This window comes from Felis catus, chromosome C1 (assembly GCF_018350175.1).
Source record: "Felis catus isolate Fca126 chromosome C1, F.catus_Fca126_mat1.0, whole genome shotgun sequence".
NCBI classification, from domain to species: Eukaryota; Metazoa; Chordata; class Mammalia; order Carnivora; family Felidae; genus Felis; species Felis catus.
The window spans coordinates 108,539,510-108,566,642 of record NC_058375.1 but is presented as its reverse complement, the minus strand read 5'-3'; the positions used below and the strand labels follow the sequence as shown (position 1 = coordinate 108,566,642).

Below are 27,133 nucleotides of genomic sequence, written 5' to 3'. Positions count from 1 at the left end.
GATGCAGAAAATAAACTTAGGCCATTCATCTCAACCATGGTTGAGACCAGTGTCTTGGGTCCAGGTCTGGCCTGTTTCAGGATGATCATCTAAAACACAGCCACTGTTCTTTCTTTTCTCCTTACTATCTAAGACTCTGAAGTTCACTCCAGTAACCAAAAAACAATCAGCTTGGCATGTGTGCAATGTCAGTGGGCAACTTCTTCCACACATGAAAGTGAGAAAAGCTCACTTACACCTGAACAAGTTCCTTCCACCTCATCTAACTTTTTTTGATTTAGGATTACCTAAATTGAGGCAATCACAAAGCTGGCATCTACAGAAATTGGACCAAGGAAATGAAGTATCTCAGCCCATCTTTATACCTACTATGCATTTCCTTTTTTTTTTTTTTTTTTTAATTTTTTTTTTCAACGTTTATTTATTTTTAGGACAGAGAGAGACAGAGCATGAACGGGGGAGGGGCAGAGAGAGAGGGAGACACAGAATCGGAAACAGGCTCCAGGCTCTGAGCCATCAACCCAGAGCCCGACGCGGGGCTCGAACTCACAGACCGCGAGATCGTGACCTGGCTGAAGTCGGACGCTTAACCAACTGCGCCACCCAGGCGCCCCTCCTACTATGCATTTCCTAATAGCATCAAGTCACTGGCAACACTGAATTTCCAGGTTCAACTGTGGCTGCCCAATGGGGCTGGCCAACAGAGTGCACACACATGTGCCCAAGCTTCAGTTTACACCTGCCCCTTCCGTCAGAGGGGGGACTCTGCTTCTCAGGCATTTCAGCAACATAACTCAGTACCCTGTAGTTCCAGGAACTCCAAGTTCAAAATCAATACCCCAATACCACATTAAAAACTGTTTAATATTTTATTAGTAAAGCATACAGCTCTTAATAATGACTATCATCTAAACAAAGCCATTCTTACTACAAAGGATGTAAAATCATAAGAGCAACATTTTTAATCATCAAAACCAACCTTGTCACAAATCACAGTTGGCAATTTTCCACTGTCTCAAATATCCAAAGGGGTGACAGTCAAGTGCACCTCCTTTCAACTAGAAACAGACTCTACAGTGTAAGTTCAGCAGAACTGCCCAGGAAAACAGACCTGACATCAAGGTCGTTTGGCAGATGGCTTCATATGGAGATCTATTTAAGTCTGCTCAGAGATGAAGTCAGTTGACCTATGAAACAAGTTATGCATGTAACTGGCCACAGAAAATAAAAACAGAATTTGTGCTACTAGGGAGTGTATTTTGGAGTGCCAGCGTAGGGACTGTTACTGTGCTAAACTGCCTTGGTGGAAGTACATTTTTTAAAGCTTGCAGGACAGAAGACTGGACTAATTTTGGGCTTTACAAATTCATATAAAGAAATAACAGAAGTGCAGGATTTTCCAGAGCTTCACACATAGCTGGGGCTCAAAATTACATGGTTTAAGCTTCTGTGTCAGTTATAAAAACAAAGCCCATGTCCTGGTCAAGCTGAGTAATACCTTGACAGAAGGTCATTCATGTCCTTAGGCAATCATTTCCCATCTGTAACCTGAGTCTCCCCAACAGTCATGGTCCCAAGAGCCCCCACTATACATCACCAGGGCTCCATGAACCCCAGTGCTTGGGGGACAATCACAGTGCCCCAGTCCTGCACAAAGCAGGACACCTGCTCTTCAGAAGGACAGAAGAGAGGAAAAGAGCACCCTCTGCACAGTGTGAGCCCCAGAGGCCTGACACAGTCACACTGTAAGTATGGCTCTCATTCCATTTCCTCACCACTCTTAATACCACTTTCTCAACAAGTAGCAAAATAAGCTATAAGTAGGCTGATGTGGCAATAAAAATATCCAAAGCAGACACTAAAAACATAGGGTCTTCTCTGAATAAAGCACATCTACCTCCACATACTTCAAACTGTTTTGGCTTCTTCAAGTTTTAAAGGATAAAACTTTGAGGCTCAAGCCAATTCCTAATATGGGATATTTTCCAAGGATAATACCAAAAAAAACAAAGAATAAAATGAAGAAGCATCATTTTAAGAGGAGGTGGGGAGGAAGGTGGGGAGGGAGGAGGGTGGGGAGGGGGGCTGACCCTACCCTATCATCCTGAGCAGTCAGCCTTGCTGGCCCCAGAGGTCCTGGGGATACCACCCCACTGCCTCAGGGAAGTTCCTGGTTGCTTACCAGTCCACAACTCCTGAAGTTACATGCAGCCAGCTCTGATCCAAGGCTTCAAAGTTCAATGTTAAACAAAAAGAAGATGCAGTTCTCCTTGCCACATTGCTCACTCATACATCACCATATATAAACAGAACACTAAATTATCCCTTAAGCACTATACCTAACTCTGAAAAGAAAATGCCATTCTAAATAGGTATGTCCAAAATAAGGTATTCCAAGAGTTCTAGAATGAAACTCCTGGAATGAGCCAGTGCCCCAGAGATTCCATGTTTTAGCTAAACACAAATCAGAAGGCTTCTCTATAGTACGTGTATGGATTAGTTAGAACTATGATGTCATCACTTTCAAAAGAACAATTAAACTATTATTAAAAACATTTATCACCAACAGAAATGCCCTGCAAATTATATTATTGCACACAGGGTATCAGAAGCTATGCACATCCAGATCTGAAGGACTCTAGAAGACCCAGAACAGAGACCCTAAGGCCATGCCGGTGGCTGCTCCGGCCAGCATGCCCAGTGCCAGATCACTGTCGCTGTCTCGATACCGCTCCCGAATGATGATCTGGTTGGCAGGCTGTTGTCCATAAAGTCCTAAAAAAGAAGTAAAAAAGTAGGTGCTGTTAGGAGCAGTTTGTGAAGTCCAACATTCCCTCATAAAGACAGTGTGCCCTGAAGTGGCAGAGGTCACATCTCCCTGCATGTGCATCCCTCTTCAACAGTGCTGTCTTCCTCTCAACAGGTGTGTGGAGTCGCTGAGTGGGTGCTCCCCGGCTCTCCCCCAGAACAGGCCATGGTGACTGTTTCTAAGACTGCAGTAAGAGGAAACCAAGGTGCTCAACTTTCCAAGGTCCAAACCCCCAAACGCTGCAAATAGCAGGGTCCTAGTGCAGCTGTAAGCTCCAGTCCCCAATGTCCACTTCTCCCCCAAACACTGCAAACAGCAGGATCCTACTGCAGCTGTAAGCTCCTGTCTCCAGTGTCCACTTCTGCCCTCCCTCAAGCACTGCAAACAGCAGAGTCCTAGTGCAGCTGTAAGCTCCAGTCCCCAATGTCTACTTCTGCCCTCCCCCAAACACTGCAAACAGCAGGATCCTAATGCAGCTGTAAGCTCTGGCCTCCAATGTCCACTTCTCCCCTCCAGTCACACTTATTAGGATGACAGGTAGATACAGGAGAGCATGGGAGATACACAGAGCCTGCATCGTGAGAGGCAAGAATCTGCACCTAAAGCTGAAAATGAAAAATCCATTTAAAAGCTAATTAGCTTCTTGATATTCATGTAAACCATTTTTAAATTAAACCTTAAATCTGCTAATAAAACTTGCTCATTTTTAATCATAGGTATTTATGGGGGAAAATACTTACGTTAAGGGGAAAACTTCTAAAAAGCAAACTTTAAACAACTTTAATATTTAATTTGCATGACTAAAGTTTACAACTGGAAATGTACTATTTGTTCTGTTCTATACTTCACAGCTATACTATCTAACAGCTAATTAGCTTTAAAATTACTCAAATATAAATAATGTTAACTTCCCTCCCTGACCTGCTGTTCCCTTAACAATTCAACCCTACAGGAGCAAGAAACTAATACAACAGTAATGTATATATGTAGATGAAAACCAACAGCAAAATAACGGCTAACATTTAGAAGTCCTTAGTACTCTAAGCAATTACAGTATTACAAGCATTTACATGTACTGACTCACTTAATACTAACAACCCTATGAGTTGAGTTTATTATTATACCCATTTTACATATGGGCAAAAGTGAGGCACACAGGGGTTAATGGCAATAAGGGCATGCAAACCCAGGCACTCAGGCTACAAGTGTGCACTCATAAACCACTAATACCTCAAATATGATGGAGGAGAATAGAATAGAAAAGAAAAAACACCAAAGCTGCACAGTAGAATGACACCATTATAAACAAAGGGCTGATCAAGTACAGGTAACAGCACTGGAAGCAAACAATGTTTTATGCAATGTTTACCTTTCAAAATTGGTGAACTAGTAGTATTTACTTTCACTGCCTTGAAATTTAAAAGTTTTCAATTAGGCAAATGGAACTATAAAATGTAGGATAGTAGGAACTTGCAAGCTGACTTAATTAGAAGATCCCTTGGACAATCTAAATCTACATTCCCTCAGTAGATCATATCAAGGGCCTCCTGCACTACATGACCAGGAGAGACCTCTCCTGCAGCTCCTGCTTGCCTCTGCTCCTACCAGGAAGAGAAATCCTTACCCAAGTCAGCTGGGGACATTTCTAAGTTGTACGTACTGTAATTACCTAACTTAACTAAGCTTTACATAAATGGTCAAAATGTGAATGTGAAATAGGCAGCTATTGCTTCCAGGATAACTAAGTTCGATACTTTAGGGTGGACTGAATAAAGGCAGGTAACTCACAAATTACTATCAGAGCAAGGAAATGAGTAAACTAAAAAACTAAAAAAAGAATCTTAAAACCTAGACTTGTTTGTACTTACCAAGGGAAACCGCGATGCGGTGATAGGTCATGAGCACAGTGTTTACAAGACAAGAAAACTCCAACCAAAGGAGCCAATGCAAAGCAAAATCCTAGAGCCCATGTCAAAAGACAGCTGAACACTGTCCACTAACACAGGTAAATTAAAACAGAACACTCATAGCGTGTACACAGCACCCTTTGTACTTTTTTAATTGGCTGACTGACCACTGGCTCCAATCATATTAAATAGAGGGCCTTGGGGCACCTAGGTGGCTCAGTCAGTTAAGCGTCCGACTTCAGCTCATGTCATGATCTCACAGTTCGTGGGTTCGAGACCCGCGTCCGGCTCTGTGCCAACAGCTCAGAACCTGTAGCCTGCTTCGGATTCTGTGTCTCCCTCTCTCTCTGCCCCTCCCCTGCTTGTGCTCTGTCTCTCTTTCTCTCTCAAAAATAAACAAACATTTAAAAAAAATTTTTTTTTAAAAAAGAGAGAAGGCCTTTAACCTGCTATATGCATGACTATGGTGTCTAAAGACCACATAATGTCATGAAGCTGGCCAAGCACTGGGGTATCCAGAAAGGGACTGAGAAGATCCAATCTGGTCATCAGGACAAGGCTACTGGGGGATGACCACAAACTCAACTCACCCTCTCCACAGCAAGTATACCTGCTAGATGGGTCACAATGCTAATGCTGAATGCCCACCTACTTCTTGACTCTGCCCTCTGCAGCAAGTATCTTGAGGGTGCTCATGAGAGGGCTATCTCTTTTTCTATGAAGAAAGGCAAGAGCAAGTAAAGAATCCAATTTACAGAAATTCCCTTTACTAGCACTTCTGCAAAACATCTGCTCTTCTATACAGTAAGAAACAGCTGAGATTACCCCAGTCAGAGGTCTGGGGGCTGACTAAGAAAGAAGTTCGCTCTCATGGCATGGTAGGCTAGGGCTTAAAACCCACCAACTGCAAGACAAACAGGCAAAGAGATCAAGTTTGTAAACAATTACACCATGTTTATCTCTGCCAGTCAGCAGAAAAATGTAAACTAAAGCAACCTAAGGATCCACTTTAGACCCAAGGAGGGTATCAAAACTTTTAGAGCTAATAACAATAGGCAATCTTTCAGGACAACTGAGAAACCAGTGCTTCAGGAACTTCCTAGAAGTGGTAGAAACTGGCAAATTTTACCAACACTGAAGAATATCTTCATTTTTGCCAATGTGATCAGCAGAAATGGTATCTCATTTCAATTTGCATTTCTTTATTAGTGAAGTTGAATTTTTTGTTATTAGTCATTTGCCTTTCTTCTCATGTAAATGGTCTCTGGCCTCAGTTGGACCAGTCTTAAATTATTCCCTTTTCAAACTCAGTCTATCATTGATTCCTCCCCACCAGGCTACATCTCCAATTCTATCATTGAAGTAGTAGAAAAAAATAAAAGTTCCTTTAAAGAAAAAAAAAAGAAGAAGAAAAAAAACCATAATGCTAAGTGAAATAAACCAGTCACAAAAATACACATACTATAGGATTCCACTTATATGAGATGTCTAAAGTATCCAAATTCGCAGAAAAATAAAGTATAATAGTGGTTATCAGGGGCTGGGAGGAAGGAAAAGGGAAGTTGTTGTTTAACGAGTACAGTTTCAATATGGGAAGATGAAAAATTCTGGAAATCTGATGCACAACAATGTGAATGTACTTAACACTACTGAACTGTACAATTAAAATGGTTTTTAAAAAAGTAAATTTTATGGTACTTGTTTTTTTTTACCATAATTAAAAATAATAACAATAGATTTTCTTCAAAAAAAAAAAGAAAGAAACTGGCAAACTGTTCTGAGAATCAACTGGGCAAATGGTATCAAGATTTGGGGCACCTGGGTGGCTCAGTCAGTTAAGCGTCTGACTTCAGCTCAGGTCATGATCTCGCAGTTCGTGAGTTCAAGCCCCGCGTCGAGCTCTGTGCTGACAGCTCAGAGCCTGGAGACTGCTTCAGATTCTATGACTCCCTCTCTCTGCCCTTCCCCTGCTCATGCTCTGTCTCTGTGTCTCAAAAATGAATAAACATTTAAAAAAAAATTAAATAAATGGTATTAAGATTTACTGTAATACTGTCAGATGAAAGGATACAGTGTGGATTTCCCTCAAAACAATCCAGAGATGACAGGAGATGGAGGTGAAACAAAATTAGGCATGATATGCTAGCTGAAGGTGGTAATGGACAAATGACAGTTCATTACACTATTGTCCATACTTCTGCATGTTTGAGAAGCTTTCTAAATTTCAATGGTATCAAAAGAAAAATAAATGTCTATGCCCTTTAACACATTAACTTAATACACAGAAATGAAAAATGTATTCTAAGATTTAACAGGAATGAAAAAGAAAATCATTAGACATGTTCAAAGCAACATTTATGACTGCAAACAGGAAAAAGTAAACAGTTAATACTAGACGATCACCCAATATGATAATATGCAGTCATTAAAAATACTTATGGAAATTATGTAGCACTCAGAATACACAGAATTTTAAAATGAGAAAAGAAATGCAAAAGGTGATATAAGATTTCAATGACAAAAATTTATTTTGTATGGGGAAAGTAATTCAAACAAAAATAGTTGTGCTAAGATCACAGGGCCAACAAATACTTCATTTTTTAGCATCATCATTTTATTAGTTTTCAATTTGACATGAAAAAAAGTCAAAAAGTCACAGTCCATGCTAGTTGAGTGAACTACATCAGATTGCAGGAACAGATAAGCAGAGAACCTCTCATTGAATGCTCACCTATGAGACACCAAAGTAACCACCACTAATTAGCAGGATACTTTGAGTCAGGGGGCGGCAGCCCTGGGCCTCTCTGTGAGATTAACATCAGTGACCACTTACCTCTCTGGCAACAGATTCTTCTTCCACTGCCGTGGTAAGACACTGCACTAGGTTTGTTCACAGCGCCCTCAGATTCAGATTCCCAACTGCTCTATGGGCTCAGGACTCTTGTAAGCTATTTGCCAGCTTCATTCACTTATACATTGATCCGATATGCCATGCCCACTGCAACCACCTCTGCCTGACTTCCCTTCTCTGGGCTTCTGGGTGTGGCCTTGTTCTTCAGTCCATCAACCACATGATGGGGGCTCTTGGGCCCCCTCATCCTGACTGTAGGCTCTGGCCTCACAGCCAGCACTCTCCTGCACCTCCACCTTAGACCTCCCACTGCCCAAACTGCACCCAGGACTTGATGCTACCTACACAGGCCAGTTACTCACAACTACAATTTTCCTCAGGTAAGGTAAAAAATGGAAGTGCATCAAAAGCCTGGAATAAATGTAAGAACCTTCCAGGCCTTTATTTCACTTGCAAAATGGAATATCGCCTCAGTAGTGATAATATTTGAAGGATGTTACCAGAAGAGAAAAAACAGGAGAAAGTTATCATTTAAAATGGGATATAAGTGAATACCAGTAGGTACAAATTCTCTCCTTGGGAATAAATCTGGATACAACAGTGAAGTTTTAACAAGCCTACTCTGGGGCACCTGGGTGGCTCAGTCGGTTAACTGTCCGACTTTGGCTCAGGTCATCATCTTGTGATTTGTGAGTTCGAGCCCTGCGTCAGGCTCTGTGCTGACAGCTTGGAGCCTGGAGCCTGCTTGGGATTCTGTGTCTCCTTCTCTCTCTGCCCCTCCCCCAAAAATAAATAAATGTAAAAATTTTTTTTAAATAAAAAAAAAACAACACAAGCCTACTCCAACTTTATAAGACAACGTAAAAATACGTAACTTTTTTTTTTTTTAAAGCATAGTAGAATCATTTGTGGTCTATAACCAGAAGCACTGCTCACTTATCCTTAAACTAAGAAATACAATTCCTTCAGGCCTCACAGATCCACCCAGTAAATGAAGAGAAATAAGGAATGGAAGGTGGGTGTGGGGTACCTGCATACGGGTACTGGTAGGGTACAGCATAAGCCTGTCCACTTGCAGCATAGACAACTTGAGTTCCTGGAGGGTATGCACCACTGTATGGACCATAGCCATATGCCTGCTGAAAAGAAATAGGCCCATCAGAAATACAATTTTGAAGTTCAGCATCCACTCATAATAAAAATCACCAACAAAGCAGGTGGAGAGGGAATGTACCTCCACATAATAAAGGCCATATGCAACAAGCCCACAGGACATCATAACAACAGTGTAAAGTTAAAAGCTTTCCTCTAAGATCAGAAACAAGACAAAATACGGTGCCTGCCCACTCTTACTACTTTTATTCAACATCATAATGAAATTTTATTGTGTTTCACTTCACTGCACTTTGCAGATACTGTGTTTTTACACATGGGAAGTTTGTGGCAACCCTACACGGACCACGTCTATTGGCACAATTTTTCCAACAGCATTTGTTCACTTCATGTCTGTGTCACATTTTGCTAATTCTCACAATATTTCAAACTTTTTCATTATTAATATCTTTCTTTTTTGAGACAGCAAGCAAGCGAGCACACAAGCAGGGGAGCAGGGCAGTGGGAGGGAGTGGGTGGGAGAGGGAGGAGGGGGAGAGGGGGAGAGGGGGAGAGGGGGAGAGGGGGAGAGGGGAGAGGGGGAGAGGGGGAAAAGAGGAGAGAGGGAGGGGGGAGAGGGGGAAAAGAGGAGAGAGGGGGAGAGGGGGAAAAGAGGAGAGAGGGGGAGAGGGGGAGAGGGGGAGAGGGGGAGAGGAGGAGAGGAGGAGAGGAGGAGAGGAGGAAAGGGGGAGAGGGGGGAGACAATCTTAAGCAGGCTCCACACTCAGCACAGAGCCCATCACAAGGCTCAATCCCATGACCCTGGGATCATGACCTGAACCGAAATCAAGAGTCAGACACTCAAATGACTAAGCCACCCAAGAGCCCCGTTCATTATTATATTTGTTACAGCAATCTGTGATCAGTGATCTTTGATATTACTATTGTAATTGTTTTGGGGTGTCACAAACCACACCATATAAATGGGCAAACTTAATAGATAAATCGTGTGTTCTGCTTGCTCCACCAACCACTAGTTCCTATCTCTCTCCCTCTCAGGTCCCCTATTCCCTAAAACACAACAACATTAAAATGAGGCTAATTGAGAAGAACCCTACAACGGTCTCTAAGTGCTCAGGTGAGAGGAAGAGTTGCAAATCTCTCGCTTTAAATCAAAAGCTAGAAAGGATTCAGCTCAGTGAGGAAGGCATGTTGAACACTGAGACAGGCCAAAAGCTGGGCCTCTTGCACCAAACAGCCAGGTTGTGAGTGCAAAGGAAAAGTTCTTGAAGGAAATTAAAAGCACTACTCCAGTGAACATACAAATGGTGAGAAAACAGAACAGTCTTATAGTTGATACAGAGAACGTATGAGTGGTCTGGGTAGAAGATCAGCCAAACCCTAATCCAGAGGAAGGCCCTGACTCTCTTCAATTCTGTGAACGCTGAGAGAGGGAAAGAAGCTGCAGAAGAAAGTATGAAGCTAAGAGAGGTTGGTTCATGAGGTTTAAGAAAAGAAACCAGCTTTATAACATAAAAGGGAAAGGTAAAGCAGCAAGAGCTGATGTAGAAGCTGCAACAAGTTACCCAGAAGATGGCAGCTAAGATCATTTATGAAGGTGGCTACACCTAACAAGAGATTTTCAGTGCAGATGAAATAGCCTTCTATTGGAAGAAGATATTATCAAGGATTTTCATAGCTACAGATGAGAAGTCAATGCCTGGCTTCAAAGGACAAGTGGACTCCCTTGTTAGGGGTTAATGCAGCTGGCGACTTTAAGTTGAGGCCAATGCTCATTTACCAGAGTTTCTGCTCTGACCATACTTTTTTTTTTTTTTTTTTTTACCTCCTGATGTTTAGGATTCTCAGTTGTCCAAAAACAGAATAGAAATGTCAGAGAAAAAGAATCAGTAAACGTACTATAAAGTGGAACAGAGAGGAAAATATATTGAAGAAAAGAAGGTGCGCGTGGGTGGCTCAGTCAGTTAAGTGTCCAACTTCAGCTTAGGTCATGATTTCATGGTCCATGGGTTCGAGCCCCGCGTCAGGCTCTGTGTTGACAGCTCAGGGCCTGCAGCCTGCTTCAGATTCTGTCTCCAGCCCTCTCTGCCCCTCCCCTGCTTATGCTCTGTCTCTAAAATAAATAAACATTAAAAAAAATTTTTTTTAATAAAAAGAAAATGAACAGAATCTGAGACATGTGGGACATCTAACATCCATATCATTAGTTTCAAAAGGAAAAGGGGTGGGGCTGAAAAAAACATTCCAGAAATAATGGCCTAAATTTTCCCAAATTTAGCAAGAAACAAAAAGACAATGAACGCCAAATAGGATAACGCCCCCAAAATCCATACCAACATACTATAGTCAAACTTCTGAAAACTAAGGACAATGAAAATAGCAAGAAACAAACAATGCATTACCTACATGGGGGGAAATGTAAATGATAGCAGATTTCTCCTCAGAAACCATGTAGACCAAAGGAAATAGCACACACTTGACAAATGCTGGAAGAAATGTCAACTCAGAATTCTACACTAGTGAAAATATCCCTCAGAAATAAAGAAAAAAATCAAGACATTCTCAGATGAAGAACTGAGAATCTGTTGCCAACAGAGCTACTATCCTAAGAGAATGGCAAAAAAAGAATTTCACTGAACAAAATGTAAACAATAAAAGAAAGGACCCTAAAACATCAGGAGGTAAAAAAAAAAAAAAAATAGGTACAGAGCAGAAATACATGTAAATAAACTTTCCTTCACAGCTTGACTTTTCTAACAAGTCTGACAGCTGAAGCAAAATTTCTAACACCATCTGATGTGGTTCTCATATATAAAAGAAACGTGAACACTTGACTTTGAAAAATACGTAAATATGAATAATGTAGAGCAACCACTAAAAAAGCAATACAAAGAGACACACTCAAGAAACATTATAGATAAATCAAAATGCAACTTTATTTTTTTTGATGTTTATTTATATTTGAGAGAGACAGAGAGACAGAGCACAAACAGGGGCAGAGAGAGGGAGACAGAATCTGAAGCAGGCTCCAGGCTCTCAGCTGTCAGCACAGAGCCCGACGAGGAGCTTGAACTCACGAGCATGAGAGCATGACCTGAGCCGTAGTCAGATGCTTAACCAACTGAGCCACCCAGGCACCCCTCAAAAGGCAATTTTAAAACATGTTCAAATAATTCACAAAAAGCTTAAGTAAAAGAACACAGAGAAATTTAAAAAACACAGAACCAAAGGGAAACAAAAAACAAAATGGCATACTTAAACCTAATATATCAAAAATTACATTAAATGTAAATGGTCTAAATATACTAATTACAAAATAGATATCTGTCAGATGTCAGATAGGGAAAACTCACATACATGTTATCTATGAGAAACTCACTTCAAATGAAATATGTAGGTTGAAAAAAAAAAAAAAAGATGGGAAGAGATACCACACAGTGAAAAGCAAGAAGAAGTGACTATATTAATATAGAGCAAATTAATATAGAGCAAACATCAGACTAAAGAAAATTGCCAGAAACAGAAAGGGACATTACATTATGATAATACAGTTAATCCACCAAGAAAATGTAAACGTCTGTGGACCAATGACAGAGGTGCCCACGTAAATTAAACAACTTATATGAAAAGGACCAATTACTCAAAAAGTACAAATTACTACAATCCACTCAATATGAAATAGAAAATGAACAGTACTATAACTCTCAAGAAAATAGAATTTGGAGGCGGCTGTGTGGCTCTCAGTCAAACATTCGACTTCGGCTCAGGTCATGATCTCAGGGTCCATGAGTTCGAGCCCCACATGGGGCTCTGTGCTGGCAGCTCAGAGCACGGAGCCTGCTTCCAATTCTGTGTCTCCCTCTCCCTCTGAACCTCCCCCACTTGCATGCTCTCAAAAATAAACATTTTAAAAAAATAAAATTTGTAATTAAAAATACCCCACCCTCAAAATCTTCAGGCCCAGACTGTTTCACTGGAGATTTCTACCAAATATTTAAAAAAAGAATTAACATGGGACGCCTGGGTAGCTCAGTCAGTTAAGCATCCAACTTCAACTCAGGTCACGATCTCAGGGTTGGTGAGTTTGAGCCCCGCATCAGGCTCTGTGCTAACAGCTCAGAGCCTGGAGCCTGCTTCAGATTGTGTTTCTCCCTCTCTCTCTCTGCCCCTCCCCTGCTGGCACTCTGTCTCTGTCTCTCTCAAAAATAAACATTTAAAAAAATTTTTTTAAATAAATTAAAAAAGAATTAACACAAATTCTATATAATCTCTTCTAGAAAATAGAAGAGCAGGAAACACTTCCCAAAATTCATTCTGTAAAGCCAGTATGACCTAATACCAAATAAGAGTACAAAAAAACTACAGACCAATATCCTTCATGAATATAGATGCAAAAATCTGTAAGAATATTAACAAACAGAATTCAGCAATAAAAAAAAAGAATTATACACCCAACTAAGAGAGGTTTATTACAGGGATGCAACTCTGGTTCAATATTTGAAAATCAATCCGTATAATCCATCATATTGGCAGAGGTTTAAAAAAAAATCACATGACCATGCCAATTGATGCAGAAAAGGTATTTGACAAAATTCAACACCTACTCATGATAAAACTCAGAAAACTAGAAAAGGAACTTTCTCAACTTGTTATTGAACATCTTCAAAAACTACAGCTTACATCACATGTAATGTAGAAAAACCAAATGCATTCCCCTTAAAATCAGGAATAAGACAAGGATGACTGCTCTTACCACTGCTATTCAACATAACATTAGAAGTTCTAACCAGGGCAAGGAAATAGAAGGCACACAGACTGGAAAGAAAACTCTTCCTATTACAGATGACATGATTGCGTCTATTGTAGAATATCCCAGAGAATGTACAAAAAACTACTTCTAGAACCAATAGGTGAGCTTAGTAAGTTCACAAGCTATAAGATCAATAAACAAAAATCAATGAACTTGGGGAAATTAAAATTTAAAACATAATACCATAGACAACGATCAAAAAAAATACGTAAGTGTAAATCTAACAAAACATGCCCAAGATTTTTATACTGAAACTACAAAATGCTGATGAAAAAAATCAGAGGATCTAAATAGAGACAGTCCATGTTCACTGACTGAAAAACTCAACATAATATGTCAATTCTCCCCCCAAAAACCTGATACATAGGTTTAAAACAATTTCTTCCAAAATCTATCAAGAAGATTTGTTGTAGACTTAGACACATCATATGGAAAGGAAATGGAACCAGAATAGTTCAGGGAATTCTGAAAAGGATATAGTGGGGGATCAGTCTACCCAATTTTAAGACTTACACAGCTACAGTAATCAAGTCAGTGTGGTGCAAGAGGAAGAAAAACACATAGATCAATAGAACAATCAGAGAACCCAGAAATAGACACACACAAATACAGCCAAGTGAATTTTCACAGAGATGCAAAAGCAATTCCAGAAAGGACTTTTCATCAAATTGTAGTGGAATAAGTGGACACTCATATTAAAAAAAAATGAACCCTAACCCTAACGCCTTACATGTAAATCCTGGCACTATGAAACTTCCAAAAAATAGCACAGGAGAAAACCTTAGGAAACCTGGTCTTGGGGGAAGTATGAAACGACAACAAAAGCACAAACCATAAAAACTGATCAACTAGACTGCATGAAAACTAAAACTCCATGAAAGGCACTGTTAAGAGGATAATAACACAATGCTCCAGACCACATATCTGACAAAGTGTTCCTATCTCAAACTCAAAGAACTCTCAAAACTCAATGTTAAAAGAAATAATAATACAATTAGAAAACAAGCAAAAGACATGAAGTGACATTTTACTGAACAGGATATACAATGGCAAAAAAAAAGCACATAAAAAGATGTCCAACATCGCTAGCTATTAGGGAAATGCAAATTAAGATTAGAATGAAATATCACTACATACCTGTAAGAACAGCTAAAATTAAAAAATGGTGACAGCATTTAATGCTGGGAAAGATGCAGAGAAACTGGATTATTCACATAAGTGAAACAGTAGAGTCATTCTGGAAAGTAGTTTCTTAGCTTTTTAAAAAATTAACCATGTACTTACCATATAATAGACCCAGCAATTCCATTTTGGGGCATTTTCCCCAAAGAAATAAAACTTTATGCCTATATAAAAAGCTGTACATGAGGAGAATTCACAGTACATTTAGTGGTAATAGCCAAAACTTTGAAACAACCCCAAGTAAACATCCATCAATACTTAATAGGGTAGGGGCACCTGGGTGGCGCAGTCGGTTAAGCGTCCGACTTCAGCCAGGTCACGATCTCGCGGCCCGTGAGTTCGAGCCCCGCGTCAGGCTCTGGGCTGATGGCTCAGAGCCTGGAGCCTGTTTCCGATTCTGTGTCTCCCTCTCTCTCTGCCCCTCCCCCGTTCATGCTCTGTCTCTCTCTGTCCCAAAAATAAATAAAAACGTTGAAAAAAAAAATTTTTTTTTAAATACTTAATGGGGTATACATGCAAGAATGGGGTATACATGCAAAAAAAAAATTTTTTTTTAAATACTTAATGGGGTATACAGGGTCTCAAGGGAACTGTACTAAGTGAAAAACATCAAACTCAAAAAGATCAGGGGTGCCTGGATAGCTCAGTCGGTTAAGCATCCGACTTCCATTCAGGTCATGATCTCACGGTTTGTGGGTTCAAGCCCCATGTCGGGCTCTGTGCTGACAGCTCGGAGCCTGGAGCCATCTTGGGATTCTGTGTCTCTCTGTCTCTCTGACCCACCCACCCCCCCCACCCCCCACCCCCCCGTTCATGTTCTATCTCTCTCTGTCTCAAAAATTAAATAAACATTAAAAAAATTTTTTTTAAAAGATCACATGCTGTATGATTCTATTTATATAACATTGTGGAAATAACAAAATTATACAGACAGAGAACAAATCAACCAATCAGTGGTTGATGGGAGTTAGGGGAATGAGGGTATAACTATGTAAGGGTGTAGCTGGAAGATTTTATCAACAGTTTTATATCTTGACTGAAGGGCTGGTTACACGTATCTACACATATGATAAAATGACACAAAACCAGACATAAACATTTTGCCAATTTCAAATTCCTGGTTTTGATTTCATGTAACATGTAACAACTGAGGAGCTGAATGAGGAGTACATGAGATCTTTCCATATTATTTTTGGAACTTCCTGTAAATCTATAATTATTAAAAGTTAAAAAAGCAAAACAAAACAGAAGTCCCTCCCACAACAGAGACTTCTATATGTAGCACTGAACACTTAACACATCTAACTAGGAGATACTACTAAGGTATTTGATATGTGATTTTTTTCTTAAGTTTTGTTTTTTCAAAGTAAAAAAAAGTAGGGCTCCTGGGTAGCTCAGTTAAGCATCTGACTCTTGATTTCGGCTCAGGTCATGATCTCACGGTTTGTGAGTTCGAGTCCCGCGTCGGGCTCTGTGCGGACAGCTCAGGGTCTGGAGCCTGCTTCGGATTCTGTGTCTCCTCCTCTCTCTGCCCCTCCCCTGCTCATGCTCTGTCTCTCAATAATAAATAAATGTTAACTTTTTTTTTTTTTTTTTTAATTAAAGGGGTGCCTGGGTGGCTCAGCCGGTTAAGTGTCCGACTTTGGCTCAGGTCATGATCTCATGGTTTGTGGGTTCGAGCCCCGTGTCAGGCTCTGCACTGACAGCTCAGAGTCTGGAGCCTGCATCAGATTCTGTGTCTCCCTTTCTCTCTGCTCCTCCCCCACGCACACTCTGTCTCTCTCCCTTTCTCAAAAACAAATAAACATTAAAAAAACCATTTTTTTTAATAAAAAAAAAAAAACATGAATCATTATCAGGCCTATCTTAAAAACAAAATGTAAACATGGAGATTATAAAGCAATAGCTTTATTTTATGAAAGCAAACAATGACAATAATCTGTTTTTTAAAAAGTTTAAAGAAAACGGTTGAGTGCATTTTTAATTTCTCTGATACTGGTTCAAGGGTTTTTTTTTGTTTTGTTTCTTAAAAAGGAGAGTAGCACAGTTGGGAGGGGTGGGGAGGAGAGTAGCACAGAGACCCCAACCTCCCTAAAACTTGGATTCCAAAACACCAAGATTTGCTCCCTACCTCAGGGGTTGGTGCAGCATAGGCTGTGTAAGGAGGAGGGGAAGAAGCCACAGCTGTCTCATCATACAGGACTTCTGAGCCAACATAAGCCTATGAGAGGAGAGAGAATGAAAAACAGCTTTCTGTCACAAAGCAACCATATACAGGCTCTCATGATTCTGTACGCATACATATCCTTTCTATTCAGCAAAATTTTAAAAATTAGAACAGCAAATACAACAGGTCTCTGAAAAGCAGTGAACAACAAGAGTATCTCCCCACAACCCCCTCTAATCTTGCACTCTCCTGTCCTCTGAATTCGGGAGGAGGCTGTCCTCCTCAGCCATCTGCAGAAGGCAGGAATGGAGCTCTCACTGCCTAAGGAGGCCAGAGTCTACCATTATCCAGGCCTTTTCAAAGATGTGGCACTACTCTCAACAACCCTTCTGTTAAATATAAATCCTACAATCTGAAAACACAGCAGTCAGGGATTGTCCTACACACACAGCCTGCTTCTTGGACTAAAAAAAATTCCTTCATTAAATTACTCCCCAGTGGAAAAAGAAAAATCTATGTACTCTTTTAAAAAAAATTCCAGGAGCACCTGGGTGGCTCAGTCAGTTAAGCATCTGACACTTGATTTCAGCTCAGGCCATGATCTCATGGTTCTCGTGGGTTTGAGCCCCATGTCTGGCTCCACGCTGATGGTGCACAGAGCCTGCCTGGGATTCTCTCTTCCTCTCTCTCTGCCCCTCCCTGTGAGCACATGCGCGTGCGCGTGCTCTCTCTCTCTCTCTCTCTCTCAAAATAAAAAAATAAACTTAAAAAAATAATAATAAATCCATGCAAAGAATCATCTTGGGATCTTAGCCCCAACAGTATGGATCATTAACACTAATTTCAGCCAAGATTTTTGTGAAAGAAAAGCCAACTGGAGTTGCACAGTAGGCTTACAGGAAGAACTGTCTTGGGCTAACAGAGTAGGAAACAATGACATTTGGATATTAAGTCTTTTTTACTTTTCCTACCTGTACAAATTATTTTATAAGCTTCATCTACCTTTTTCTTTTCCTACCTTTATAGGGAAAAATAAAATCCTATCTGAAGAATAAAAATGCTTCCTGCAGAGGAAGTTGCCTTGATTCTCGGACACAAAAATGGCATTAGACCCCTACAAATGGGGTTTACTGTCTCAGTGACTTCCTAAGGTCAGAAGCAGAACTAGAATCAAGCACAAGTCCCCAAAATGCTTGTTTCACAAAGCTGGGGTGCCATGAATGGACTCTGGTCCTTTTTGAGCCTTCTCTGTAAACTACAGCAGAATTCAAAGTGCTGCAAAACTTTCTGAGATACAGACACTTCTGGAAGATAATATTAGGACCAGTGTTGCCTGTATTGGCAGGGATCCTCCTGCCTTAAAAGGTTTGGCAAAATCTAGCTTACTCTCATATCAGTAAAAGGTGCCCTGACCAGCTATGAGTGCTCAGCCATGGCTGGACGGTCAAGGAACCCATCCCCATTTCCCTTTCTTAATCCCCTATCATCCCATTTGTTACAGCAAGACAAGGCAAAAACGTTACAGGTGATTGCCCTTAGCAACTTACTGTGTTTGTCCTGGAATCCTGCAGTGTAAATTTCCAGGCCCTGGAGAAAAGAAAAAGGGATGCTTACTTAAGGCAATCCAACATCTACCTCAAGGATTCTCAAACCTGTGTCAGCATCAAAATTTCTGGAAAAGTTTGTTTCAAGAACAGGCCTTCTGTCCTTACCCCAAGACCCACTCAATCAAATCATCTGAAATCTGCACAATACACAATATGCGAAACAATATGTATCTGTGGCGCATACACTATATAGTATTTAAAGCATACTCTATTACTATACAGTTTTTGCTTTACTCTTTAGTAAGTATAAAAAAAATGCACCATGTTTAACTCTACTGCAACTTGCTTTGTCAGTTCATGTCACACACACAGATCTACCGCATTTTAATTTATTGACTTATTGATTGATTCTGGGATTTTATTATTTAAATTAATTGATTTTCAAATTGGTTTCCATACAACACCCAGTGCTCATCCCAACAGATGCCCTCCTCAATGCCCATCACCCACTTTCCCCTCTCCCCCATCCCCCATCAACCCTCAGTTTGTTCTCAATATTTAAGAATCTCTTATGGTTTGCCTCCCTCCCTCTCTGTTTTTTCCCCTTCCCCTCCCCCATGGTCTTCTGCTAAGTTTCTGAAGATCCACATGAGTGAAAACATATGGTATCTGTCTTTCTCTGCCTGACTTATTTCACTTAGCATAATACCAACTGCATTTTTTTAATGGCTACATAATGTTCCATGATAAGAGATTCAGATTGTCAGCAATTTTTTTGTGATTGAAAACAGTCCTAGTACTTTTTTGCCAGCTTGAGAAATTGACATATTACATGTAAGTTTATAGTATGCAATGTAATGATTTGATGCAAAATGATGACAATATGATTCATACCTTCATCCCCTCACATAATTACTTATTATTTCTGATCATAACACTTAAAACCTAGTCCCTTAACTTGTTCAAGCATGTAACAAGTATTTGCTAATTATAATCACAATACTACATAACTAGATGCCCAGAACTTAGTCATCATATAGCTGGAAGTTTGTATACTTTGACCAACATCTCCCCATTTCCCCCAACCACCATTCATTTTACTATCTTTTTCTAGGAATTTGGCTTTTTTAGATTCTACAAGTGAGACATATAGTAATTGTCTTTCTCTGTTTTACTTATTTCATTTAGCACAATGCCCTCAAGGCCCATCCATATTGTTGCAAAACACAGGATTTCCTTCTTTTTTCCTTAATTGAATAATATTCAATGTATGTGGTGTGTGTGTGTGTGTGTGTGTGTGTGTGTGTGTGTATCACATTTTCCTTATCTATCATCCATCAACAACTGCTTAGGCTGTTTCATGTCTTGGATACTATGAATAATGCTGCAGTGAACATGTGGATGCAGAAATCTCTTCAAGATAAGGATTTCATTTCCTTTAAGACATATATCCAGAAGGGAATTGCTACATCATATGATGGTTCTACTTTCAGTTTTTTTGAGGAACGTCCATAATGTACCCATAGTGGCTTATACCAATTTACATTCCTGCCAACAATGCACAGGGCTCCCTTATCTCTACATCCTCACAACATTTACCTTTTTGTCTTTTTGACAACAGCCATTCTAAGAGATGTGAGGTAATCTCATTATGATTTTGTTTTGCCTTTCCTGGTGATTACTGAGGTTGAGCATCTTTCCCCATACCTATGGCCATTTGTACGTCTTTAGAAAAGTATCTACTCAAGTCCTCTGCCCATTTTTAAAAATTGTAGTTTTTTGCTATGAAGTTATACAAATTCTTATATATTCTGAATACTAAACCCTTATCGTGTGGATGGTTTACAAATAATTTCTCCCATTCCATATGATGCCTTTTCATTTTACCAATGGGTTTCTTTTGCTGTGCAGAAGCTTTACAGTTTGGGGTGCATGGGTGGCTCAGTCAGTTAAGTGTCTGACTCTTGAGTTCAGCTCAGGTCATGATCTCACGGTTCAAGGGATCAAGCCCCAAGCCACGCTCTGTGCTGACAGTGTGGAGCCTACTTGGGATTCTCTCTCTCCCTCTCTCTCTCTCTCAAAATAAATAAACTTAAAAAAAAATTTTTTTAACTAAATATTTTTTTAAAAGTTTTACTGTTTGATATAATCCCATGTGTTTCCTTTTCCTTTGCTGCTTGCACTTTTGGTGTCATATTCAAAAATTCACTGCCAAAACCAATGCTTTTTCCTGATACTGGACCATTTTCTTACACCATACACAAAAATGAAATGGATTCAGGACCTAAATGTGAGACCTGAAACCATAAAAATTCTAGAGCAGAACACAGGCAGTAATTTCTCTGACACTGGCCATGGCAATTTCTTTCTTGATAGGACTCCTAAGGCAAGGGAAACAAAAGCAAAAATTAACTATTAGGACTCCATCAAAACAAAAAGCTTTCCCACAGTAAAGGAAGCAACCAACAAAACTACCTACTGAATGGGAGAAGATATTTGCAAATGGTATATATCCAATGCAAGGTTAGTATACAAAATATATAAAAAACTTACCAAACTCAACACCCCCAAAAAATAATCCAATTAAAAAATGGGCAGAAGAGGGGCACCTGGGTGGCTCAATCAGTTAAGCATCTGACTTCAGTTTAGGTCATGATCCCATGGTTCATGGATTTGAGCCCCGCATCGAACTCTGTGCTGAGAGAGTCTGGAGCCTGCTTCGGATTCTGTGTTTCGTTCTCTCTCTTGCCCCTCCCCTGCTCGCACGCTGTCTCTGTCTCTCAAAAATGAATAAATGTTAAAAAAAAAAAAAAAAAAAGTTTTTTTAAATGGGCAGAAGATGTGAACAGACATTTCTCCAAAGACATCCAGATGGCCAACAGACACATGAAAAGATGCTCAACATCCCTCATCATCAGGGAAATGCAAATCAAAACTTTAACGAGATATCACATCACACCTGTCAGAATGGCTAAAAACAACACAAGAAACAGTAAGTGTTGGCAAAGATGTGAAGAAGGAACCCTTGTGCACTGTAGGCAGGAACGCAAACTAGTGTAGCCACTGTGGAAAACAATATGGAGATTCCTCAAAAATTCAAAATGGAGGAGTGCCTGGGTGGCTCAGTTGATTGAGTATTCAACTCTCAATTTTCAGCTGAGGTCATGATCTCACGGTTTGTTGAGTTTGAGCCTCACATTGGGCTCTCTGCTGTCAGCACAGAGTCTGCTTCTGATCCTCTGTCCCACTCTCTGCCCCTCCCCAACTCATACTCTCTCTCCTTCTCTCAAAAATAATTTTTTTAAATTCTTTTTAAAAAAAGAGGAAAAAAATTCAAATGGAACCACTGTATAATTCCATAATCGCACTACTGAGTAATTTACCCAAAGAATATGAAAAGATACATGCACCCCTATGTTTATTGCAGCATTTAGTGACCAAACAACAGCCCAGGTGTCTAGCAATAGATGGATAAAGAACATGTGGTGTATATATGTGTATGTGTATATATAAACATATATACATATATGGATCTAGAGAGTATAATGCTAAGTGAAATAAGCCAGTCAGAGAAAGACAAACATCATATTATTTCACTCATCTGTGGAATCTGAGAAACAAAAGGCAGAGATTGGACTGATTCAGTGGCAAGCTAAGGAATGCCAAGAATTACCAGCCACAACCCAAACTAGGAGGAGGCAGGAAGGGTTCTACTGAAAGGTCTCAGAGGGAACATGGCTCTGCTGACACATTGAGCTCAGACTCTTAGCTTCCAAAACTGAGGGAATACATTTGTTGTTTTAAGGCACCCAGTTTGTGGCCCACAGCAAACTAACATTCTCCTATTCTTTACTCTATTAGCATTCTCACTTTATTTCAAGTTTGTTTCTTGTTAATAGACAAGTTATACTCTGTATTTTTTACCCAATCTCAGATCTTACTTTTTTTAAGGGAAATTTAACCAATTCACATTTATTGAGGTCATAAACATCACTGGTTTAACTACTGCTAATTCCAGATATTTTTTCCACTACTTAAAAGAACATTCCATTTGACACCTTAGTGTACAGTAGAGCACAGCTCCACAGCAGCTCTGGAGACAAAGGTTCAAATCCTCAGTCTATTCTACTAGCTCTAAACTCTTGGGAAGTATGGTAAGCAGAATGATGTCCACCTCCTAATCCCCAAAACCTGTGAATGTTACTTCACAGGGGAAAGAGACTCTACAGATAGAATTCAAATTAAGGACCTTGAGATAGTGAGATTACCCTGGATTATCCATGTTGGCCCAAACTATTCATTAAGTCCTTAAAAGCATATAACCTTCCCCAGCTGCAAAGAACCAAAGAGATGACCACAAGAGAAGGGCTCAGCCCAGAAGCCAAGAAACCAGAAAGCCTCTAGAAGCTGGAAAAGGCAAAGAAACAGATTGTGCCCTAGAGCCTCTAGAAGGGATCATGGCCCAACCAACAATGGTTGGACTCTTGACCTCCAGAAATGTAATCATAAATTTGTACTGTTTGAAGCCACTAACCTCAGGATGATTTATTATAGGAGCATTAAAAAAGTGATATAGGAAATTAACCTAAGCCTGTTTCTGTTTTTTTTTTTTTTTTTTTTAAGTTTATTTCCTTATTTTGAAAAGAGCACAGACATGTAAGTGGAGGAGGGGCAAAGAGAAAGGGAGAGGGAGAATCCCAGGCAGGCTCCACACCGTCAGTGCAGAGCCCAATGTGGGCTTGAACTTATGAACCATGAGACCATGGCCTGAGCCAAAGTCAAATGCTTAACTGACTGAGCCACATAGGCACCCCAAACCTAAATTTCTTGTAACAAGAACAGCATCTACCTTGTAAGATATGGTGAGCATTAAATACCATATATAAACCAGTTAGCACAGTGCGTAGGGCCAAGTGAGTGTTCAAAATGCATGTTTAAATTGTTAGATACTAATAATATATAAACCCGATTTATAAAAAAAGTAGCAAACTGGCTGGACATGCAGTCATTTCTCCATCAGTCTATTGGAAAGCAGTATCTCTTCCAGAAAGTATCACTGAAGATTCACTGATAAAAGAAGAGTGTAAAAAAGTAGCTCCGGATGGGATTTAATATAAACTCTAGAGTTTAGCATGGAATAAATGTTTATATTGAAGAGGAACATGTATGTGAAATGCAGAGCAGGCACTCTGACAAACTTCTCTGGATTATATGAAAATGCCACTTACATATGAATGTTTTAATATAAATGAAAATCACAATAATCTGTTAGTGAACTCTCACAATGTCCAGAATTTACTCATGGGAGTGACACAGAGTGGCCAGAAAGAAAAAAAACTCTTCCACCCCACCCCCCAAATTTAATTTAATCAGTGTTGGCTCCATATCCCTTCTTCAGAGAAGGCAGATGGAATAAGAACCATCAAAGGAAGGGAAAGACTTCATAATACATCTGTCCGTGCTTTTTAAAAAGACATTTACATAAAAAGAACAAGCTCTAAGAACCCATTCAACTACACCCATTACCCAATGTGCATCTAGAGAAGAAAAAAGAGCACGTGCAGAATGACTACATGCTAATACCTCCTGTCATTCCCACTATAACGGGGATCTTGCCCGGACAGCTTGCCCAGACACAGAAACTAGGACCAGAGTTATTAGAGATGGAACAAGGCCCTGTTACATTTCTTTCACACATCCTCTCAGTCACTTATTCTGATGCCTGAAAGAAAACTCCATTCTCATGCTTCTCCCTTCCTGATAACTGGAAATAAAACAGGACACTTTTTAAATTATACACATAAAAAAAACCCAAACTTACAAACAATCATCTGTGCTTTCTGCACAAAGACTGATAGTTTTCCCATCTCGGCAAACAATCTGCAGCATACAGTCTTTTGACTTCCCATCTGGAGGCTGAATATCTATGAAACATAAGTAGAATAAAGAAATATTTACATAGTTTTTTTTCAAGATTTATTCTTACCTAACAGCTCGGATAAGCAAAAGACCAGTACTTCAGAACATTCCAATTACAAAACATCTTTGTCCTGCTCCACAGAACCAAGCACATAAATCACAACTCTGTTCCAATTAAACTTAGGTTCCTTCTAAAAGGCAACTCACATATGGAGATGTACAGAAGAGCCCAGATATTACAAGAATAAACCCCACACAATGAAAAGTGTTCCAAAGCATCAGGTAACAGAATACTTACTGCTTTTATTCACAGGAAACACTAAACTGGATCACTGCTTTAAAAGTGAAAATCATATTTTTAAAGTATCTGTGTACCAAGAAATAAGGTCTATGATATTTGAGCTTGGTTTAGGTAGATTTCAACAGCTGGCCCATGGACACTGGTGTTTCAAGACCTAACATGTAGGAGTAAGATGTTACAATACCAATACTTACTACAGGCACATATGCCACTTGTGACTCTTTAATTCAAAACCTATTATGTAAGAGCAGGATGTTTCAAACATCAATGTTTACTAAAACAGATTCTTTATTCCAAACAGAAACAGAGCTAATAAACAGGGAAGTCTATAAATGCCATTAATTAGAAATAGAGGGGTGCCTGGGTGGCTCAGTCAGTTAAGTGTCCAACTCTTGATTTCAGCTCTGGTCATAATCTCATGGTTCGTGAGTTCAAGCCCCACATCAGGCTTTGTGCTGGTAGTGTGGAGCCTGCTTGGGATTCTCTCTCTCCCTCTCTCTCTCTGTCCCTTCTCCACTCATGTTGTCGCTTTAAAAATTAAAAATCTAAGTCTATACTTATTAAAAATCTGTTCCCTTAAAATGAATATAAGGGATAACTCCAAAAACCAAAGTATCATGGATTTTTAAGTAACTGACTGATGTTGTCATCAGTAAGATGCCCGTTCCGAGTCACAAAACCTATACTGCCTATGTTGGTTCCATTCTTCCTGGGGATCCCAGAACTCTGTTTCCCCACCTTCTCCATGGGACAACAAGGAATGTGAACTGCTGGGTTTAATTCAGATGAGAAAATTCAATCTGCCCCAATCATATGATTCATGATTCAAGTATCTAGGTGTCCACCGTGGTTACCTCCCAAATGAAACCCTTCTTTGGTCTGCTAATGAAAGCAAAATAAGTAAGAAAGAGGATTCAATTCCCACCAAGAATGGGGAAAGGTAGAGGACAGAAGCCGACCACAACAGACTCACTTTCACTTACCCCGACACTCGTGCCCCATGCGGATGTTGATGCAGTCCACCGGCATGTGGACCTTATCCTCAACACTCTGCCGAGTTTGGTCATCATAATAGATCAGGTGACCATCTGACCACAGGTCAAACCAATTCTTCTTCCAACGCTTCAAAATAGTACCTGAAAAAAATGAGAGAGATTTGCTTTACGCTAAAACAGTAAGGACTTTATCCTCTAACCCACAGGTAACAGAAACAGGAAACTTTCCTCTGGCCCCATAAGTATACCTGCATACAAATGCCCAGAGCACTACATCAAAATAGAGATGAAAGCAGATTGCTTGGACTTCAAGCTGTATTACAAAGCTGTAGTCCTCAAGACAGCATGGTACCAGCACAAGAACAGACACTCAGATCAATGGAAAAGAACAGAGAACCCAGAAACGGACCCACAAGCACATGGCCAACTAATCTTTGACAAAGGAGGAAAGAATATCCAATGGAATAAAGACAGTCTCTTCAGCAAGTGGTGCAGGGAAAACTGGACAGCGACATGCAGAAGAATGAGCCTGGACAACTTTCTTAGACCATACACAAAAATAAACTCAAAATGGATGAAAGACCTAAATATAAGACAGGAAGCCATCAAAATCCTCGAGGAGAAAGCAGGCAAAAAACCTCTTTGATCTTGGCCACAGCAACTTCTTACTCAACACATCTCCAGAGGCAAGGGAAACAAAAGCAAAAATGAACTATCGGGACCTAATCAAAATAAAAAGCTTCTGCACAGCTAAGGAAACAATAGCAAAACTAAAAGGCAACGGACGGAATGGAAGAAGATGTTTGCAAATGACATATCAGATAAAGGGTTAGTATCCAAAATCTATAAAGAACTTATCAAAACTCAACACCCAAAAATCAATCCAGTGAAGAAATGGGCAAAAGACATGAATAGACACCTCTCCAAAGAAGACATCCAGGTGGCCAACCGACACATGAAAAAATGCTCAACATCACTCATCATCAGGGAAATACAAATCAAACCACAATGAGATACTACTTCACACCAGTCAGAATAGCTAACATTAACAACTCAGGCAACAACAGATGTTGGCAAGGATGCAGAGAAAGAGGATCTCTTTTGCAATGCTGGTGGGAATGCAAACTGATGCAGCCACTCTGAAAAACAGTACAGAGGTTCCTCAAAAAAGTTAGAAATAGGGGCGCCTGGGTGGCGCAGTCGGTTAAGCGTCCGACTTCAGCCAGGTCACGATCTCGCGGTCCGTGAGTTCGAGCCCCGCGTCGGGCTCTGGGCTGATGGCTCAGAGCCTGGAGCCTGTTTCCGATTCTGTGTCTCCCTCTCTCTCTGCCCCTCCCCCGTTCATGCTCTGTCTCTCTCTGTCCCAAAAATAAATAAACGTTGAAAAAAAAAAAATTAAAAAAAAAAAAAAAGTTAGAAATAGAACTACCCTACAACCCAGCAATTGCACTACTAGGTATTTATCCAAGGGATACAGGTGTGCTGTTTCGAAGGGGCACATGCACCCCAATGTTTATAGCAGCACTATCAAC

General features: G+C 40.1%; 1 protein-coding gene across 4 annotated transcripts in view; it reads right to left on the bottom strand.

The window, feature by feature from the left end:
• Nucleotides 1-855: 855 nt before the first annotated feature.
• PLEKHB2 (pleckstrin homology domain containing B2) overlaps nt 856-27,133 on the bottom strand; it is a 42,505-nt gene continuing 16,227 nt past the window's right edge. For 3 of the 4 annotated variants that reach the window (XM_003990664.6, XM_023259196.2, XM_045033555.1), the window contains 6 exons: nt 25,590-25,742; nt 24,208-24,310; nt 18,387-18,426; nt 16,804-16,893; nt 8,598-8,706; nt 856-2,775 (listed from right to left, as the gene is read on the bottom strand). In XM_003990664.6, coding sequence (XP_003990713.1) covers nt 2,639-2,775; nt 8,598-8,706; nt 16,804-16,893; nt 18,387-18,426; nt 24,208-24,310; nt 25,590-25,742 — 632 coding nt within the window. In that variant the 3' untranslated portion in view covers nt 856-2,638. The remainder of the gene's footprint in view (nt 2,776-8,597; nt 8,707-16,803; nt 16,894-18,386; nt 18,427-24,207; nt 24,311-25,589; nt 25,743-27,133) is intronic. The other variant, XM_019837894.3, reaches the window with a different exon arrangement.